At 32.3% G+C, this 13,767-nt stretch overlaps 1 protein-coding gene and 1 non-coding gene across 6 annotated transcripts in view; both read right to left on the reverse strand.

Moving 5' to 3' along the window:
• Window positions 1-198: 198 nt before the first annotated feature.
• The window catches only part of PRPF39 (pre-mRNA processing factor 39), a 37,367-nt gene continuing 23,798 nt past the window's right edge, over window positions 199-13,767 (reverse strand). For all 5 annotated transcript variants that reach the window (XM_017670261.3, XM_017670263.3, XM_017670265.2 and 2 more), the window contains 10 exons: window positions 12,555-12,722; window positions 8,079-8,244; window positions 7,528-7,635; window positions 6,250-6,414; window positions 5,809-5,935; window positions 5,184-5,452; window positions 4,131-4,315; window positions 1,556-1,630; window positions 1,182-1,302; window positions 199-935 (listed from right to left, as the gene is read on the reverse strand). In XM_017670261.3, the coding sequence (XP_017525750.1) occupies window positions 879-935; window positions 1,182-1,302; window positions 1,556-1,630; window positions 4,131-4,315; window positions 5,184-5,452; window positions 5,809-5,935; window positions 6,250-6,414; window positions 7,528-7,635; window positions 8,079-8,244; window positions 12,555-12,722 (1,441 nt within the window). In that variant the 3' untranslated portion in view covers window positions 199-878. The remainder of the gene's footprint in view (window positions 936-1,181; window positions 1,303-1,555; window positions 1,631-4,130; window positions 4,316-5,183; window positions 5,453-5,808; window positions 5,936-6,249; window positions 6,415-7,527; window positions 7,636-8,078; window positions 8,245-12,554; window positions 12,723-13,767) is intronic.
• On the reverse strand, window positions 5,039-5,124 carry LOC118972091 (small nucleolar RNA SNORD127). The gene has a single exon (XR_005060900.1). It is a non-coding gene; the product is annotated as a small nucleolar RNA SNORD127 (small nucleolar RNA).

Genomic DNA, 13,767 nt, shown 5'->3' on the forward strand with positions numbered 1-13,767 from the left:
AAATACATTTCCTATATAGTGAGAAGGCAAAACCATAGAAATTAAGAGGCAGCAAAAAGCTGAAAGGTCTAAAAAATTCTTGCAAGGTAATAGCTAAATTCAAGAAAGATATATCTCAAAACCAGTGACCCAGTAATAATGGTGACTATAAAAAGCTGGTATTACTAGGTGATCCCCAAATAATTTCATAACAATTAATCTGAGTCTTCAATTTTATTACAAAAATGAAGATGATCACTTTGATCAAAATGAAAGCTTGCTCACAAGTTTTACATGAATATTCTAAATACAAAGCCACCTGAAACATACTTTTGATATGATTTTCACTTTTTTAAAGGGATGCAAACACCTCATTTTCTCATTTATAATCCCTATTCCAAGACATACATAATATCTTAATAGTGTATCTTTTCTGCAGTTAAATCCAAATTCACAAGAATAATTGAAACACCAGACAAAACCTCATTAGCAAAGGTTAAAAATCTTTTTAACAGAGGTAAATCCTTAATGACCAGCCCTTATGTATTATCATAATATTGTACTACACTGACATGATTTGCGGTCAGGTTTTTTTTCCTACCCTTAAGGCTACAAAATTCTGTTGCAAATACATTGCAAAAGAATTCTAGACACTTAATGCAAAAATCAAAAAATAGTTCTCCAATAAGAAGTAAATTTTAAAGTAAAATTTATAAATGGTAGGAAATAGTATCTGTGGTTAAGCTACTAAGTGACATTTTCCCCTATTACTAAATAAATCATGTTACACATGAAGACAAATTATCAAATACAACAACCTTATGCTATGTTTACATCCCTCATTAAAAAAAATAATTTTGAACTTTTCACACACTCCATGTGATATTTACAGTTTCCCATCAGGTTGGAGGGGGAGGATAATACTGTCCATAATTCCAAGGATTCTGGTAATTGTACTGAAATGAAAAAGCAAACATATCAGCATACTAGAACTGGCTGAATTCCATATATAAAAATATAATTAAAGCAGGTGTATTTAAGAAAATAGTCTTGTGTTCACTGCTGAATTCTAAGACAACCACAAAAGACAATGTATTAGACAATTTGGAAAAGAAGCAAGTTTTTTCTTTAAAAAAAAAACTAATTTGTGTTTTCATAATAACATCTATGAAAAATATTCCATGATAATTAAGCAAACTCACTTGATACCAGGCGCTATAATTATATGCAGCTTGATTTGCCTGTAAATCACCATCAATCATCTGTGTGGAAGATGAAGTTGTATCTTCTGTGTGAGCTTTCTTTTCCTCTGGTTCTTCTGATCTAAAAGAGATCAAAATGGAAACTTTCATAACTCCCACAGATAAGTATTCTACAAACAAATGAAAGACCTTATGCATGTTTTTTATTAAAGTTCTCGACCAATTATTCTATGTAATTTTTTCATAATCATGAAAATAAAGTATCTAAATTACCACAACATAAAGGGAGTATTTTAAAATGCCTGTCTTTACAGGCATTTCCACAATGAAATGTTTCTAAGCATCCTTTCCTGATTCAACAAGAAATGACATACCCATTTTCTGCTTTCCTTTTTAGAGAATCCTGTTCTTTTAAGAGAGTTTGATGTTCATCATAAGCATTCAAAAGCCTGAGAAAGATGGAAAAAAAAAATCCTCTGGAATATATAATAACCAAACCAGTAAACTTTTCTAATTTTACAAGTTATTTCCAGTTAGGAAAAGAAAAGCATATTGCAATGAAGATGCATTAACTTTTTTTCTAAATAAGGCAGCAAGCAACCCTGCCCCCTTTTCTATTTCTTTTGAGGAAACCACTGCCCTACACTTTCCTTCTCAGTCCATGTGATTCAAACGGGACTTCAGGTGTACAGTCCTGGCAATTACAGTAACATATACCCTTAATCAATGATTGGTTTAGAGGTAAGCATATGACCCAAACCAGAACATGTAGTTAAGTCCAGGATTTCTACTGGAAAAGTGCCTGTAACCTATATATTACAGTTGGCTAAAAATGATGGGATGTCTGCCAGTCAAAAGCTACCTGTGTTTATCATTTCTAATACACAGGGAGAACCTGCCTAAAAAACGATCACACAGATAAGTGACCTTGATGATGTGTTTTTTGTTCAGTGCAACAACAAGTCTTGACAGTTCTTTAATTTGTATAAGTTTGAGATCTAATTTAACAATGCTTACTGAAGACACCTGCCACCAGTCAGGATGAAGTGCATTTAAACTTTGGCCATGTGATAAGTTCATTCAACACTAAGCACTTTAAATGCACTAATTTCCTTAAGGCCTTTAACAACCTGTGGGTTAGCTGGTAAGAAACTCAATCTTTCTATGAAATAATACAGAAACTGAGGAAAACACAAATTGTAAAAGAGCTAGAATTTAAGTCTATATTTTGTCTAACTTCAATATCAATTCCTCCCAGTGCATTATACTGCTACCTAAATTTCTAAGTGGCTCATTTATTTTTCGTTATCATTCCCTTTTTAATTACAACAGCATAGGACCTAATACTCAGACCCTCCACACTGTACTTTCAAGGGCCTCACTGACACCTTTGTGTTGGACTTCAGACTTGTCTGCATATTACTGCCAAATTAGAGTATGCCATTCACTCTCAGTCAAGACTTAATAGCTTTGAAGCTACTGTCAACTGTACATCCTGTTGCACGTGCTCTGAACTGAGCCTAGCTTTCAGGGAATAGTGAAATCAACAGCACACTTCCACTACTTGAAAACCTTCCGATCAGGCAGACGTTACTTTTATATGAAGCTTCATCTTGCTTTCACCATTTTTACTCATTAGCTTGTCAGAATTCAGTGGTAATAACTAAATGAAGCCTCACTTCCTCTATGATGAAAAATCCATTCTGATCTACTAGACATCACAACCTTCTTAACAATTATATACTACTTCAAATACTCATGGATTTCCTCTGATCTCCACACCATTCAATTAGACTGAAAGCTAAAATTATGTATTCCATTTCTTTCTATACTTTCTTCAGTGCAAAACTAACCAAAGACACTAAATGTGGGGTGATAAGAGCAGACTTTGAAGTAGGTTCTGATCCCAGTTGTACAATGTAGTAGCTAAGCGACCTTGGAAAAACTGCCTCATCTCTCTTTAAGCCTCTGTTCTATTTAAAGGACAACAGTACTTACACCCTCATTAGACTGTTAGGTTATTTTAACATCAGATAATTCACATAAAACATTTAATATGATGCAAAGTGATATTGCATATACAATTACATGAGTTACTAGAATGTAACTCATGTTCTTTAAAATTTTACTCAGCCATCAAAAGCAAATACACACATATAAGCAGACACACAAGTGTAATTCTCATTTCATCAACAGCTGTTTCAATGGAAATCACTCTAAATTAGAATAATTAGAGAAGGAACATGTCTAACAAGAACTGGGGTATTTCCTTACTAGAATCAGGTAAAAACAGAATGGCAGAATGCTCTAATAAATACTTCTACTCTTGTTTTTGGCAAATTTAAATCTTAAACTTGTCCTTTTCCCAAATCTGCTAGAATGAACCCTTCCTACCACCCTCAACTTTCAGCTTTGTACAATGCACAAAGATGAGACCATCATATGATATATATACATATATATATATGACATTATATATACACACACACACATATATAATATATATACACAATATATATAAATAAGATGAGGATCTGTGAAATGACATCCATCCTTTCTCCAATCTGAGGTAAAAATGGCATTCCTATTCCAGATTAACCCTAAAAGTCTTTCATGCCTATATACTAAATGTTTTGTGTTTCAGGGTTCAATACTTGACCCATTTCCTTTTTCATAGGCTTGCTGCTTCCTTCCTTCTCTCATCTACTCATTTAAATTACTAGGCTAAAATTCTGAAAACAGCTTTGAAAGAAAGATAAACCATGCATTCTCCTGTTAAGCACATATAAATCTGCAAAACTGAATTTACCCCCCTATCTACCTGAGGAAAAAGTAACCTCGAAACACTATAAATATAGTAATATGTGAACTTGTACTAATCATCAAATTCCCATCCAAAACTCACACTCGTTTACTATTCAGATAGGTAATATATAATTAAGATCTTACTTATTAACATCTGAACCAAAATCTTCAAGAAATTCCACTTTTCTCTGAGAAAATGTAATTCTCATTTTAATAGGTAATGAACCATGTATAGCTTTGTCAAAACAATTTAGGATATTTTCTTCATTTTGTCTGAGGTCACCACTATATTCCATTTCAAGTAAATTGAGGTATAACTTTGTGTTCTCCTGTGTAGAAAGCAGTATCAATTAATATTTCTAAGATATTTTGATTAGACTATAGATATTTAAATGACTTAATTTTTATGTCTCAACTTGAAAAATTCAGTAGAAACTGTATTGTACTAAAATGTAACTCATGTTAACTATTTTCAGCCTACATCTGTACAGGTGAAAAAACTACTTAATCAGCACATTAGTAGACAGTGACATCATCCTAGTATCTCCCACACTATGCAAGGTATTAAATGCCAGTAAGTTAAAACCCTATATCCTATCTTGGGTTTAATGTGGTTTGACCTACCATGACAAATATAAAGTATAACATAAAAAATTCTCAATAGTTCCCAATAATTTAAGCCTTTACAACTATGGATAATCATCTAAAACTGAAGTGAAGCAAACTGTTATAAACCTCTTAAACAGACCCGTCCTTACCTGAAAATCTAAAAAAATGACAAGTTTCCAATAAGCTGCTTTTTATCAGTTGATATAAAACAAAGTATTCTAGAAAAGGAGAATGACCTCATGGCTACATTTGCTAAAATTTAGGCAACTACCATTCTTTCATTTATAAAGTATTCTCCTAGGACCTCTACTTAATAACCAGTAAATGTGCTGTAAAATATCTAAAGGTGGGGATAATAGTGCCTTAAAGTCTGTGACACTTTAATTCAATAATCTTAATTTTTTCAACCTTTAAATTCATAATTTGAAAAATATTTTAAAGAATGGCAACATCAGTTTAGAGGGACTGTTGTCTTCATATAATAATAAAATACATTACATTCAGACCAAATCTTTCATCACAGTTGCCAAAAAAAATTTTTTTTTAATGTTTTTCATGGAAGATAGTCTAAAAAACACAAATACATACTTTGTCTCTTTCAATTGCTTCCAAAAGCACCTTTCTTGATTTTGGAAGGTTTTTTTGTATTTTGAAAAGATGTCGGGCTAGTTTGATAGCATAAAATGACGATTCATTATTTGATTTGGCATTCTTAATGGCATCCTGAAGCAAATGTTCGGCTTCTTCCATATTTCCATGCCGTCGTTCTAAACTTACTCTTCTCAAACGAACCATTGCCAATCCCAGAACACATTCTTCAAATGTTCTCAGGATACTCCTGGCTTCATTAATATTACCTAGAAATATGAATCCAATGTTTATGCTTGTGTTTAAAACTATTGAACTAATTTATGCCAGGTATCACCAACAGGCTAAATTCAGCCCTCAGCCTGTTTTTTATTCTCCAAAAAATGGAAAACAGCCATGTTTATACATTTATGCATTGTTTCTGGCTGCCTTTGGGCCACAATGGCCAAGTTTTTAGGAAAAAGAACACATGACCTGCAAAGCCTACAATCTTTACTATCTGGCCCTTTATAGAAAAAGTTTACTGTCCTCTCTGCTTTACACTATCCCTCAAAACTCAATTCCTGTAATTTATCCTGATGTAAATTAAAGTCCCAAAATACCAACTGAATTTCCTGATTCTTACCCTGCTGTTCCTCAAAAGCTGCCCAAAGCATGTGCACCATGGGTTTCTTTGGGAGATGAATAGTGCAAGCTCTGCTGAAGACATGCCTCACTCCTTCAATGCTATGGTTTTCCATGTACTTGGCATACTACATATAGAAACAGAGGAAATAATGAATGATTTACAGTTGAACATGCCATTAAATATGTGACAGAACGATAAAATTCTATTTTTAAACCCATTCAGCACCTTTATTGAACCACTAGACTAGTTTCTGTAAGGAAGGACGAAGAGAGGCAACGAGGTTGGCATATGCAGCAGTCAAATCTGGTTGCAAGCAGACCATCTCCTAATGCAACAGATATAGTTATATGAACAACATTCAACAGAAGTACAAAATAGGTTAGTCACTAGATCAATGTTTATAATCTGTTCAAGTTTCAGAGCATATAATTTTCTTACCTTAATCCAAAACTCCTCATAGAGGGCGCATGATATGACACATCTTTCAAAGAGAACCACAACTCGTTCATGAGTCCCATTTTCAATTTCAAATTCTAAGTATTCTTTCCAGTTTTTCAATTGTGCCTTTTCCAATGGTTTCACATGAAAATAAGGTCTTTTAATCTGTAATAGAAGTATGATATGGCAAGGAAAATAAACCAGTACCAACACCAATGTATGCATGACTAGAGTTAACAACACAAATTATTTAAATTATAATTACTGATAGTGAATCAAAAGAACCATTATTTCACGATAAAAACGTTTTAAAGTAAGATCCCTCAAATTACGCTTAACAAATTAAGGAATAGACTTTACTTTCCATTTATTCAGTCATTTTAACAGAACTAAACAATTTTTTATGTTCAGTAAATTTTATTCTTTATTAAGTATTTTAACATTGAACAACTATAGCACAGTAACAGAAAGATCAGTGCTGCTTGGAGCTAGGAATGGGATGGAGGTTTGACTAAAAAGGGGCCAAGGAACCTTTTGGGTAAACAAAACAGTTCTCTACCCTGATTGCTTTGGTAATTACAATATTTATATTTGTCAATATATATAACTCATTTACATGTATTTGCCATATATATTTTTTATTAGCCATTCACACCAAAAAAACATCTATGATTCCATTCATAGGAAAAGCCAGAATAGTGATAATCTCTAGAAACAGAAAGTAGATTCATGGCACCTTAGGGCTGAGGTACAGAGGAGAGGTGGGGAGTGGGCACGTGAGGGAGTAAATGGGCAGGTGAGGCAGGGGTGACACTAAAGGGTAAGGGGTTTCTTCCTGAAGTGGTGAAAATGTTCTAAAATTGACTGTAATAATGGTTGCATATCCATCATTCTCTGTGATGAACTATACAGTTTAAATGGGTAAACTATATGGTACATGAATTATATCTCAATAAAACTATTAGAACAGAAATAGGAATTAGAATTGTTTTTAAAAAACCCTCATTTTACTGTGCATAATTCTCTGAAGTTGGCTTTGAAAACTGAACTGTAATAAAATGGTTCAGATTGAACATCAAGTAAGTCTAAATTCATTAAGATTCCAAATTGATAATGGAAAATTATAAAACTGATAATGGCAGCAATAAATGGGACAAAGGTCTGAAGTTATTTAAATTGGCAAAAATAAAGTAGCAGTAAAGATACTACTCAAAAGTGAAAGAAAATAAATTATTCCTGTCTGTATTTTGAACTCTATTACAGAACAAAAACACTTACACCTTCTTCAAATGTCCATCTTTTGCTAACTTCATGCTCATTATAATTAAACATTTCTTGATGAATTTCAATGACTCTATGTCTCATGTTTTCTATTTCAGTAATTAGCTTAGAAGAAAAAGAAAAAAATTTAAATCACACAAGTTATGTACTGAAATTTTTAAATATTATGGCTTACATTTAAGTATTATCCAGACATACTTTAGTCTTAGAATAGTGGTAGGTTTTAAACTGTATCTATTATGTGCAAGGTGCAATTAACAACACTAAAATTTGTAACAGATTTTTCCAATAAACCACTTTCTCATGTGTTTTCTTTTTTAAGATAGGGCTATTAGATCAAAATGTACGCAAAATATTCCTCCTAAACCATTTCCGGGTATCTCAAATCTATATTTAAACCATATCAGCTAAACTGGAAGCCATTTGCCTTAATCAGAAATTAATTTTAATATGAGCCACCTGTCATACCACACATGCAGTCAAGGAATATAAAGTCTAGTTTCTCATGCACTGAGGAATTTTGTAGTTCTTCAAGTAAGTCTGGTTACCTTTGCTGGATCAGTTATGTCTTCAATTCCTGATGGTAGATCATCACCAGGAGGACCGTCATCACTACTATGTCCATTTACAGAAGCTAATTCCCTTCGCAGCTGAATAAACTGTTCACCAGTAAGAAGATCTCTAGGCAAGTTATTTTGTACATGTTCTTTAAATCTAAACAAAGGCAATAAAAATATATGTTCTATATATGCAGCTTGACTTTAGATCCCATGATGGATTCCCACTACACATTACTCTTTCAAAGGAACTTCGCAGAAACCAAAACACCAAACACTTTCTCCTCCCTTTCTATAGTAAAAACCTACCACTTGATGAAAGCTTACAGATCCCTTTATTTCCTTCCTGCCTTTGCCATGGAACACAAAAGGCATGGACAGGCATAAATTCACATCCTAGTTCTGTCCATTCTTAGTTATTTGACTTAGGGAAGTTTTTCCATTCTCTTAAATACTGGTTTTTCTCATTGGTAAAACAGAACAATACGCATCTTGCAAAGTTACTGTAAAGTTAATTATAGTAATCCATAATTATAAATGATCACTTGTAAATAATCAAATGTTTTTGTAAGTTCCTTCCTCACTTCCCAATTACTCCTGAATCCATGTGTCTGTGTCAAAACACTCCAATGAAACTGCCCTAAAGTCACCAAGAACCTCTTACATGTAAAATTAAACAGACACTTGATTCATAGTACAGTCTCTATCTTAATAATGTGCTCAGTACTTAAGGCTGTTAAACATACCTCCTTTCACAAGTTCTTTATCCTTGGCTCTGAGTTACCACTTTCTTGGTTTTCCTCCAAGTCCCTGACTGCTCCTTGATCTCTTCTGAGGGTACCCCCTCCTATGTGCCCCTAAATGCCAGTATTCCCAAGGATTCCACTCCACATTTGTTCTCATCTATTTTTATGTACTTCCTGGCCAATCTTATGAACATAGCTTGAAGTAAGCACACTATGACGACTCTCAAAATGAACTCAAGCCTATTTATATACCTTTCTCCTAAATTCTACAGTAGTACATCCAATTGCCAACACCCTGCAATTAGAAATATAGACTAACTTTAAGCAAAGAGCATTTTGAAAAAATGTCACTTCATTTTATACACACTAATTTATATATATGCACAAACTGTAATAAAAAACACCAAGTTGAGGAGCTAAAATATTCACACTATCTCAGTTTGGACCCTACATATAACATATCTTAAATTGAGTGTGTCATCTATATCCACAAATCAACACTCTCAGCTTATCTAATCTTCATTAATGGTACTGTCAACTACTAAATTTCCCAATCTCTACTACCTGGCTTATCACTTACATTTCATTGGATACCAGACCCTATTGATTCTACCATTTCAATATGTCTTCATGCCCTCCTCACTTTTCACCTGGATAAACATAAAACTAGTTTTCCAGTCTCACAATGCCTCATACTTCTATTAAAAATGTTATTAAAAAGTAATCACGAGAAACAAAATACTAAAAATTATCATATTTCCCTGCTGCCAAAATCATGTAACTTTACCCCCCATTCAAGCTAAAATCCAATCTCCTTAAATAAAATCTTCCATATTCCAACCCAGCCTCTGACCCAGACCTAGATTTTCAATCTAATTATTATTAGACGAAGTTGTATATGTATCAATGCTCCAATTTTAAGGATTTTTCTCCCAAGTTGCTTATGATTTAGGCTATTAACACCAGAATTTTTCTGGATTTTTAAGGCTTTCACCACTGTGTGTAAGTAACATTGGAAACAAATTTAAATTTTGCAAAATCAATAGATACAGAGACTTGACCCATTTCACCAACAAGAGGGAAAAAAACAGATTGCCTTATTAAAAAATACTTTTAATGGGGAAATAACTGTAACAGTATAAAAATTAACAGATTTAATATTCAGGTGAACAGTAAAACTCTAAATTGTCAGGATACAGGTAAACTGAAATAAAATTGAAAAATAACTACTTACAGAGCATAAATTTAAAATAACTGCTACAATATATAAAAAATTCTTTCAAAAGCTTACTAAGCAGTAATTTTTCATCAGCCCTTTCTACTACAAAGCTAATTTTTTGGAATGGCTGAGTGTCTAATACAGATAAAGCCCTATTCCTAGGTATTAAGGATAAAAAGAATATGCCTCAAAAACTGACTGACATGCAGAGGATACAAGAGACATAAATTAAAAGCAGTGTTTTCAGCACAACGATAAATGTAAATAAAACAGTCCTGGACCAAGTGACAAAACAGGTATTTTCCTTTTAGGTGAACTAGAGAAAGTTTCACATAGAAAACACTAAGCTGTATCATCTTGAGGACTATGAATTCACCAGACAAACAGGAAATAGAAAAGGTATTATAGTCACAAAAGTATAAAACAATACTGCCCTTTTGGAAATTATCAGTACTCAGGTATATCTAGATCTTAGGAACTACCAGGGACTGGGTGGAATAAGTTAGATCACGTTACAACCTCATGCTAAGATTTTAAATGACATATTTCCTTAGAGATACATAATGTTCAGTGCATACCCAAAATACAAACTTACACAGTAGAAATATTTCTATCATTGAACTTAGAATACCTTTTTAACACATGCTACCTCATCTACACTTTGGAGCAACTTGAGGGCCTAAAACCATTCATAGCTTCTTTGGGCCTTATTCCACAATTTAAATGGTATATCATCCATTACACAGCAAGTGCTAAAAAATAACTTTAAGTAGGAGTGTGTCAGGCAAAAGAAAAAAAAACAACACATTTTGGGATTCTCAAAGCAATTAGCCAGCCATGTAAATATATATATAAATATAAGATTTACTTACACAAACACAACTTGTGAGTTTGCTATAATAAAGAGAAAAGTGGTTCTCAATACATTAAGGGGGAAAGATCAGTTAATGACCAGTAGGTGAAATGCAATCCTCTAATTCCAGTTATATGCAGATAGGCATGTTTAAAAGCCTAGCAGAATATTTATTTTAAAAAAGAAAAAATACAACATTTGTAGGAGACTGCATCAAGAACATTGGGGCCACACTGTCTAGCTTACAATCACTTACTAGCTTCCAACCACTTAAAAACTCTGTGATCTTATGCAAAACTTTTCATCTTTCTGTGCCTGTACTTCCGTAAAATGGAAATAATAATAACAGTACCTATGCCTCACTGGCTTATTGTGAGGATTAAGTGGGTTATAAGGCACTCAGAACAGGGTCGAGCATATGGCAAATGCTATTAACAAGTGTTTCCTTGTCACATCTTCATTTTCTTACCGACGGTAAAGTTCATATAACATAGATCTTACCTATACTTTAGATTCTAGAAGAACTGGTTTATGAATTGCTTTGTCCCCAAAGACTTTAAAAATTTTTGTATTCATTCCTTCAACAAATATTCATTTAGGTATATGTCAAGCTTTGTGTTAATGTTTTTCAGTAAGTATTTCCCTAGGTCATTATACCCTAGAAACCTGACCACCTCCTCTAATCATAAAAAACTGACATAATTTATTTGAACTAGATGCTTCCTATTTGTAACTTGGGTCTGAATAACTTTTTCTATCTTTAGCAAATTGATCCATAGTACTTTTTAGAGGCTTTATAAAGTCTTGTACTTTTTCAAAAAGGAAAAATTTATAAGAATCACTTACTTAAAAAGTACCTAAGCTTACTGACTCTAACACAACACCTAAAAATAAAAATTATAACAGAAATACAAAAAAATCCTACAGTTTAAAAAAGCAAGTATTTATCAACAGAGTCCCCATCCTTTCTTTTCAGAAAGATTTTCTAAGTCCCTATCAGCAGGATACTTAGAGAATATCAGAAAACAGAATTTAGAAATCATGATACACAGTATCATTTGTTTTAGTAATATTCATAAAGTGAAATGATACCAATCATAACAAAATCATAGTGGTAAATTAAAATGAAATGATTTTGACTCTTTGAATAAAAAGAGGACTTACTACATAAAATACATCCTTTGCTGTTTTGGATAAAAAATAATGTGTTATATGAATCACAAAAATGTTAAGTCTAATAAATAATTTTTAAATACCATCTATTATGTGCCATGTACTTTATGTAATTTAGTACCACAAAGAATAAACTTAATTTTTATTTTCTTATTTTTTCACTATTCTGAAATACCTTAGACAAAAGACAAGATTCCTATTGTTTCTTCATCTGTAAAATGGATAAAGAAAACCTTCCATCTGAAAACAGTAAAATTCCTAAACATCTCATAAGATCTGAAAACAGTAAAATTCCTAAACATTTCATAAGATACATGGAAAAATGTCAAAATTTAAAAATGTATAAATCTGTTAAAGAAAGAAAATTTATTTACTTGTATGAAATAGAATCCTATAGGAGAATTGCAATCCTCAGTAGCAGGAATTAATTACCTGAGTAATCAAAGATATTTTAATGATCTGATTTTTCTACCTACCTCTGAAAATGATGACTGTACAGCTGTGTTGGAATACCAAGAATACGGTCATATATAGCTGTAACTTCTCTCAGGTTTCCCTGCTCATTTTCCCAGTTTATATACATTTCCCACAGTCTGTCAGATCGGAAATCTGTTCCTGCAGCTAGAACAGCATGCTCAAAAGATCTGAAAAATTAAATTACCTTTAAGTCATCTTTCCAAGATAAAATCACTTTCAAAATATTATTTCTGCACCTTGCAAATACACAAATATGGAATCATTAAGTTGTATACCTGAAACTAATGTCAATTATACCACAATCTTTTTATAAAAATAAAAAACTAAAGAATAAAACTTTATTTCTAAATTTTAGAAGATAATGCTAAATTCATTATTGTATTCAATTGCTTCCTACATAAGTGGAGATTAAAGGTAGGAAGCATAACAGAAAAGTGTGCAATAGCTCCTAAAACAAAAAAAGAGAAAATTTAAAGGGAATAAATAAATGTACTTTTTTCTAATTTCATCTTATGTAAAATTACAATTGAAAACATATACATTGCAAACATGTAAGACTGACACAGTAAACAAATATTTTTTAAACTTGAAATGTTTGCTAAACAGGTTCATTTAGGGCAGAACACAGACAAACTTAATCTCAATGTAAGGAATAGTTTTTTAGCAAAATGACCCTCCAACAAGGGACCCAGGTCCCTTGTAATGTAATGATAAAAATACGTCTATTTTTAAACTCTCAAAAGTCATTCCTGATACTAAAATTTTATAAGTACACTGTATTCAAAGACATGTATTTTACACTATCTAGCTCATTTCAAGAGATTTCTGTAAAGAATTTTAATCACTGGATTTGATAACTCAGTGGGAAAAATTTATAATACATATTTCAAAATAAATATCTTAGAATCAAGAGGGATTTTTAAAGTATAAAACTACACTGCCTAAATTAATCTACAGTGTTAATACAATGCCAATCAAAGCACTACCAATTTTGGTTTAAACAGGAAAAAAATAATTCTAACATTCATCTACCATACAAAACTAAGATGTTTTTGTAAAAGAGCAATACAGCAGTCATTTTCCTGAAAAATATCAAAAAAACTAGGAAGCTATCTACAGGAATTAAAAGTATAGCACTGAGCTGACAACAGAAAAATGGTTCAACAAAACAATTCCCACAAAAACAAAACAGATAAATGTATATGTAAGAAT

Source organism: Manis javanica, chromosome 8, assembly GCF_040802235.1.
Source record: "Manis javanica isolate MJ-LG chromosome 8, MJ_LKY, whole genome shotgun sequence".
In the NCBI taxonomy this organism is placed as follows: Eukaryota; Metazoa; Chordata; class Mammalia; order Pholidota; family Manidae; genus Manis; species Manis javanica.